Source organism: Portunus trituberculatus, chromosome 9, assembly GCF_017591435.1.
Source record: "Portunus trituberculatus isolate SZX2019 chromosome 9, ASM1759143v1, whole genome shotgun sequence".
Taxonomy (NCBI): domain Eukaryota; kingdom Metazoa; phylum Arthropoda; class Malacostraca; order Decapoda; family Portunidae; genus Portunus; species Portunus trituberculatus.
This window is the reverse complement of record NC_059263.1, coordinates 8,258,857-8,266,356: the sequence shown is the minus strand read 5'-3', so window position 1 is coordinate 8,266,356 and position 7,500 is coordinate 8,258,857. Positions and strand designations below refer to the sequence as shown.

Below are 7,500 nucleotides of genomic sequence, written 5' to 3'. Positions count from 1 at the left end.
AAGTCACACCACAGACATTTTTTTTCTCTCTCTCTCTCTCTCTCTCTCTCTCTCTCTAGTTGTCCCGTAAAGAAAACGAGGAAACAGATAAAAATACAATTATAATCAACTTGAGGTGAAATATAAAGACAGAAATGAAGATAAGAAATAAAGAACAGAGAATAAAAAAAACTTTACACAAAAAGAGAAAGGGAAAAAAAAATAATAAAAATCTCAACTATTTCTTAAACGAATCCAACAAACACACACAAACGAACACACAAACAATTTCCAACTCTGCAATGGGACAGTCCACAAACAGACACTTAAGGAACAAAAAGTCTGGTGTTTTTCCTTTATCCAATTTGTCTTCTTTCTCCTCCTCCTCATCCTTCTCTTCTTTCTCTTCTTCTTTTTCTTCATCCTCTTCTTCTTCTTCCCAGTCTTCTTCTTTTTCTTCTTCTTTTCTCCTCCTCCTCCTCCTTCTTCTCTCCTCTTCTTTTCCTCCTTCCTCCTCCTCCTCTCTTCTTTTGTTTCTTTCCTCTTCTTTTTTCTTCTTCTTTCTCCTCCTCCTCCTCCTCCTCCTCCTTCTTTTATTCCTCTTGCTCCTCTTCGTCTTCTTCCTTCTCCTCCTCCTCCTCCTCCTCCTCCTCCTCCTCCTCCTCCTCCTCCTCCACGTGTTCTCCACTTCACTGTAACGAAGAAAAACAAAAGCAAACAAGAAAAAAGGGAAGAAAACATTAAATTGAACGAACAGAGAGAGAGAGAGAGAGAGAGAGAGAGAGAGAGAGAGAGAGAGAGAGAGAGAGAGAGAGAGAGAGAGAGAGAGAGAGAGAGAGAGAGAGAGAGAGAGAGAGAGAGAGAGAGAGTAAGAGCATTTCAGTGAAGGAGACAATTACAAGGACTGAAATAATCATGTTCTTTGACAAACAAGCCGGTGTTGCAATTAGCCGTGGTGATGCTTCAGGTGAGTGGGACAGGTGAGGTGCACTCCAGCCCAGGTAAGGCAGGTGAGGCATCAGTAAACAAATCCTCTTACTTCTTAATTAACCACCCCTCCCCCCCGAAAATATTAAATCCTCTTCCTCCTCCTCCTCCTTTTATTCTTCAACTTCTTCCTCTTATTCCTCCTCTCAGAGATTTCCAGGTAAAAAATCTAGACATAAGCAGAAAATGTTGAAAAAGAGTGAATGACAGGATGAATGACTGGTGAGTTTCAATGAATGTAAAGCCTCATCTGGCCTGCTTACCTAACCCACTTACATACACACACACACACACACATACACACACACGAATAAGGTCAGGTAAGGTGAAATAAGTAAATTGAAAAGTGAGCAGGTAATCAAGGAAAGGTAAGGTGGACAGGTAAACAGGGCAAGGTAAGGTAATGACATGTTGGGGAAGGTGGAGGTGTGTTGGGGAGGAAAAATGGGGAAGATTAATGATTTTCCTCTCGTTACCACCACCACAATCACCATCCACCACCATCACCTCCACTCCCCATTATCACAGTACTTTTAACAGAGTCGTGGTGTTGGTAATGGTAATAATAGTGGTGTTGCTGTTACCGATGCTCCATACACAGGTCAATTAAAAATGCATGTTATTTATGTGTTTATGGATGTATTTCCTGTTTTTTTCCTTGTTTTTGTGTATTTCCGTGTTAATTCGTTGTCACAGAAATAGATGAATGTTTATGAGTGACGCGCAGTTAGTTGGGAAAAAAATTTGGACATAATGAGAGAGTGAGTGAGTGAGTGACAGAGTGAGTGAGTGAGTGAACGAATGAATGAGGAAAAAAATGAGAGTAACGAAAATCAATGGGAAAAAAAAGGCAAAAATGAATGAAAAAATGTTTATGAATGACGCGCAGTGAGTTAGGAAAATTTGAACGTAATGAGTGAGTGAGTGAGTGAGTGAGTGAACGAATGATTTAAAAAAGAAACAAAAATAAAACAATAAAAGGACGAATGAATAAATAAGATAAAGAAAAAAATTAAGAAATCAAACCAAGTAACAACAAAATAATAAAAGATAAAATGGAGGAGAAGAAAAGAGAATAAAGAAAGGAAGAGGAAGGAAGGGGATCAGGGAAGAAAGGAAGAGGAAATGAAGGAAATGACATCGAGAAGGAAGAGAAGGACAAGAGTAAGAGGAAGAAGGATGTTCGAATAAGAGGAGGAGGAGGAGGAGGAGGAGGAGGAGGAGGAGGAGGAGGAGAAGGAGGAGGAGGAGGAGGAGGGTGAAGATATATGAAGAGGCTAAGAGACGAAAGGAGGAAAAGGAAGAGGAAAGGGAAGAGGAAGAGGAAGAGGAAGAGGAAGAAGGCGAATATAAACAAAGGAGCATGGAAGCGTGAAAGGGTTAGCATCGCATCGCTAGCTTCCGTAGAGAGAGAGAGAGAGAGAGAGAGAGAGAGAGAGAGAGAGAGAGAGAGAGAGAGATTTTCAGTAGTAAATAAAAAGGAAAAAAAATATTTGCGACACACACACACACACACACACACACACACACACACACACACACACACACACACACACACACACACACACACACAAGGAAAGGTAAACATGACAAACACAAGCCAAAAACAACTTTCTCAATCTTCTTTATTTTACCCTAAAACGTTACATGGAGCATAGAAAACGCAATGTCACGTCACACACAAACACACAAACACACACACACACACACACACACACACATACAGACAGTCACGTTCGAGTCACGGTCACGTCACGGTCACGAACAATGACGTAAGACATAAAAAACAATGCTGGAATCTTATTGGTCCATTTTCATGACGTCATTACACAGAGAACCAATCAAAAGCGTCCATTTACAGCGCTGCTCAGAGAGAGAGAGAGAGAGAGAGAGAGAGAGAGAGAGAGAGAGAGAGAGAGAGAGAGAGAGAGAGAGAGAGTTATATCATGTCGCTGAGAGAAGAAACTGATGAGATTCCACAATTCCGTTTTCTTTGTAACAGAAAACGACGTCGCACCAAGATGGGGGACTCGGCCAGGCTACGAAGGAGGGGAAGAGGAGGAAGAGGAAGAGGAGGAAGAGGAGGAGTGCATATGGACCCCCTGTCAGGTATAAGAGAAGGAAGAGGAGGAAGAGGAGGAGGAAGAGATGGCTGGGGAGGGAGCGAGGGTGGATGGTGGAGGAAGAGGAAGAAGAGGAAGAGGAAGAGGAGGAAGAGGATGCTACGTCGTCTAGTCCTCCTTGCTGGATGGCCGCCTCGTGTTCTCCTGAGGAAGAGAAATGTTACGTCAGGAGGAGGAAGAGGAGGAGGAGGAGGAGGAGGAGGAGGAGGAGGAGGAGGAGGAGGAGGAGGAAGGTTGATGTGATATTAGTTATGCTTAATATTTATTTCCTCTCTCTCTCTCTCTCTCTCTCTCTCTCTCTCTCTCTCACACACACACACACACACATACACAAAACACACACACACACACACACACACACACACACACACACACACACACACACGCACACACACTTGCCCTCCCTTCCCTCATCACACCTGTCCTCACCTTTCTGCACGTGGACCAGCACAGAGGCGGGATGGGAACCTGGCGGGACACAGGAGTACATGCCAGAGTCTCCAGGTCCCACTGCCGAGACCACCAGGTGTGTTGTGGTCTCCCCGCGGCCCTGGTCAATCTGGTTAGTGGTTAGCAGGTTCGTTAGTAGGTTAGTTGGCTGTTAGTGGTGAAGGTTAAAACTAGTGAGAATGTTACGCTGGGTGAAATAAATCTAGTTAAAGGGGAAATAATGTTAATTGATCATATCGGTTTAGTATTTTATAAGTTGTTAGTATGTTGTTAATTGGTTGTTAGTGGTGCTAGAGTATTGTTATTATTTCCATCTATTTATTATTTTTTGTTGATGAGGGGAAACTGGCCATGGGGAACAAAAAAAAAAAAAAAAAAAAACTATAACAAAAAAAAGACCCACTTGATTGCCAGTTCTCTGAAAGGTTAGTAGAGTTAGCCAAAAGACAGGGACAAATGTCTTGAAACCTCCCCCTCTTAGAAGAAGTCAAGTCGTAGGAAGATGGAAATACAAAAGCAGGTAAGGAGTTCCAGAGTTTAACAGAGAAAGGTCTGAATGATAGAGAGTACTGGTTAACTCTTGCATTAGGGAGTTGAACAGAATAGGAATGAGAGAGGATGAAAGCCTTGTGTTAGATAAAGTAATGTTAGTTATCGTGAAATAATGTTGGTTGATTAATCTGGTTAGCATGTAATGAGCTGTTAGTATTTTGTTAATTGGCTGTTAGTGATGGTTCTGTAGGTTAATACTAGTGATGATGCCTATAATAGTTGAAATAATGTTGTCTGGCCTATCTGGTTAATTGTTAGTGGTTGTGAGTTGATTGTTAATAGTGGTGAGGTTAGGTTAGGTTAGGTTAGCTTAGGTTAATAGTGGTGAGGTTAGGTTAAGTTAGCTTAGGTTAATAGTGGTGATAGCTTAGGTTAGGTTAGGTTAGGTTAATTGTGGTGAGGTTAGGTTAGGTTAGGTTACGTTAATAGTGGTGATAGCTTAGGTTAGGTTAGGTTAATAGAGGTGAGGGAGGTTAATACTAATGATGATATTGTGATGGGTGAAATTATCTTGGGTTAGGTTAGGTTAGGTTAACAGTCGTGAGGTTAGGTTAGGTTAAGTTAGGTTAATGGAGGTGAAGTAGATTAATACTAGTGGTGATATTATGAAAGGTGATAAGAAGTGAAATGAATGAAATGATAAGAAGGAAAAAAAAGACGAAATGATAAGGAGATAAAAAAAACGAAATGATAAGAAGGAGAAAGAAAAGACGAAATGAAAAGGAGATAAAAAAAAACGAAATGATAAGAAGGAGAAAGAAAAAGACGAACTGATAAGAAGATAAAAAGACGAAATGATAAGCAGGAAAAGAAAAAACGAAATGAAAAGGAGATAAAAAAAAACACGAAACGGTAAGAAAGGAAAAAAAAAAGAGACGAAAAGTAAGAAGGGAATAATCAAACGAAACGGTGAGAAGGAAAAAAAACAAAAACAAATGAACGAATGAAACGTACAATAACAGATATAACAAAATACGATAACATTACGAAACAACAACAACAACAACAACAACAACAACAACAACAACAACAACAAAAAAAAAAACGAACACACAGACAAATACATCAATAAATAAATAGAAAAAAGAAAAAAAACAGAAAACCACAAAAATCTAATAACCAATAAATAAATAAATAAATAAATAAATAAATAAAGCAAAACAATAAGGAAAAAAAGTTAATGGTTTTATCGGTTTATTGAGAGAGTGTTGCTTTATCTTCCTCCTCCTTCCTCTCCTCCCCTCACACACCTGCAGCCACGCCCCCCCACACCTGCAGCCACGCCCCCCACACCTGCAGTCACGCCCCCACACCTGAGATAATGAGGGATGGGATTAACATAATTTGACAGTAGGTGAGCTTTTTTCCACAGAGAGAGAGAGAGAGAGAGAGAGAGAGAGAGAGAGAGAGAGAGAGAGAGAGAGAGAGAGAGACTTTACTTTCTTTCTGTTTATTTATCCATTTATTTATGTCTTTATTTATTTATTTATCTTATTTTATTGTGTGTGTGTGTGTGTGTGTGTGTGTGTGTGTGTGTGTGTGTGTGTGTGTGTGTGTGTGTGTGTGTGTGTCTCTCTCTCTCTAATTAGCTGAGTCGATAAAGAGAGTAACAATTAATCCATCATTCAATTAGAGCTAGGTTACTTTTAAATAAATACAGGGAGTGACGGCCAGTGCTCTCTCTCTCTCTCTCTCTCTCTCTCTCTCTCTCTCTCTCTCTCTCTCTCTCTCTCTCTCTCTCAATTTAAAATCATAGCCCAGTTAATCTTCATTCTTCTTTCTCTAGAGGCATTTTGTCAAACACATGTGCTTTCTCTCTCTCTCTCTCTCTCTCTCTCTCTCTCTCTGCGGTGGTGATTACCAGAGAAAATTATGTCTTCTTAACTTCAGACACACTCGGACTGAGCGCTCTTTAATCTCTCTCTCTCTCTCTCTCTCTCTCTCTCTCTCTCTGTTTCGTCAGTCACTTATTTCTTTTTTAATCCGTTCTCTTCTCTCTTAAACATATCTCAGGCACCCATTTTACTCTCTCTCTCTCTCTCTCTCTCTCTCTCTGTGTGTGTGTGTGTGTGTGTGTGTGTGTGTGTGTGTGTGTGTGTGTGTGTGTACTAACATTAACACACTTAAATCCTCACCCACCACCACACCCACCCCAAACACCCAATCACCCACCTTGAGGTTGACGCCGCCCCTGGGAGAGTTATAGTCAATGAGGTTGGTGTCGTGGTACCAGTAGACAGGCGTGGAGGGCCCTTGAGAGGAGGTGACTAGGCAGGTGAGATGCAGTGACGAGCCTTCCTGTATGTGCAACTCACGAGGTCCCTGGATTTCAACACGGAGATGACCTGGAGATGATGAAAGTGGGAGATGGGAAGCTGGACAAGGACAACAAGAAATAGGTAAAAGGCTCACTTGATTGCCAGTTCCCTTAAAGATACAGAGCGTTAGACACCTCCCTCTTAAATGAAGTCAAGTCGTAGGAAGGTGGAAATAAAGAAGGCAGGGAGTTCCAGAGTTTACCAGAGAAAGGTGAATAAATGACTGAGAGTGCTGGTTGACTCTTGCATTAGGGAGTTAGAGAGAATAGGGGTGAGAGGAGAGTGAGAGGAGAGTGATAGGAAATGACTGCAAGTAAGAAAACATGAGAGGAATAGAAGAAGGAAGGAATGAATTACAGAAGAGAGGAAGAGAAGTGAATGATGGGAAAGAAAATAGAAGCAGAAATAATTGAAAGAAAAAGAAAAGGGAAGGGATAGGAGAAGGAAGTGGCTAATTACGAAAGAGAGGAAAGGGAGACATGGGTGATAGGAAACCAAATGAAAGTAGATAGGACTGAAAGTAAGAAAACATGGAAGAAATAGGAGAAGGAAGTGGTTCATTACAGAAGAGAGGAGGAGGAGGATTGACAGCAAGAGAGAAGATGAGGAATAGAAGAAATAGATAACGACAGGAGAGGAGAGCAATGATAAATAGAGGTAAAAAAAGTAGAAATTATTGAAAGGAAGAAAATAAAGGGAGAGAGATGGTGAAGGAGAAGATGGTAGATAAAGATAGGGAGATATGTGAGGAAGGTGATGAGTGATAGGGAAGTAGATAGGAGAAAGCTGATGAGTTTGGAAGAAAAATGCAAAAAATGAATGAATGGGAAGAATAAGGAAGTTAATGATAGGAGTGAGGAGAAAAAAAGGGAGAAAAAAAAGAAGCACATAAAGGAAAAGAAAGTTTAGAAGAAAAGGGAAAAAATGAAGGAATGGGAAGAAGATAGTTAATGATAGGACAAAGCAAAAAAAAAAAAGAGAGAGAGAGGGAAGTAGATAGGAGAAAGATGATATTAGAAGAAAAAGGTGAAAAAGAAGAGAGAAAAGAAAAAGAAGAAAGAGAGAAGTAGAAAGATTTAAAGGAAAGATAA

The 7,500-nt window shown here is 40.6% G+C and overlaps 1 protein-coding gene across 1 annotated transcript in view; it reads right to left on the bottom strand.

Moving 5' to 3' along the window:
* Positions 1–2,573: 2,573 nt before the first annotated feature.
* Positions 2,574–7,500, bottom strand: part of LOC123501604 — a 74,396-nt gene continuing 69,469 nt past the window's right edge. The window contains exons 6-8 of the mRNA XM_045250538.1: positions 6,264–6,436; positions 3,519–3,648; positions 2,574–3,233 (exon numbers count right to left, since the gene is read on the bottom strand). Of these exons, the coding sequence (XP_045106473.1) occupies positions 2,911–3,233; positions 3,519–3,648; positions 6,264–6,436 (626 nt within the window). The 3' untranslated portion in view covers positions 2,574–2,910. The remainder of the gene's footprint in view (positions 3,234–3,518; positions 3,649–6,263; positions 6,437–7,500) is intronic.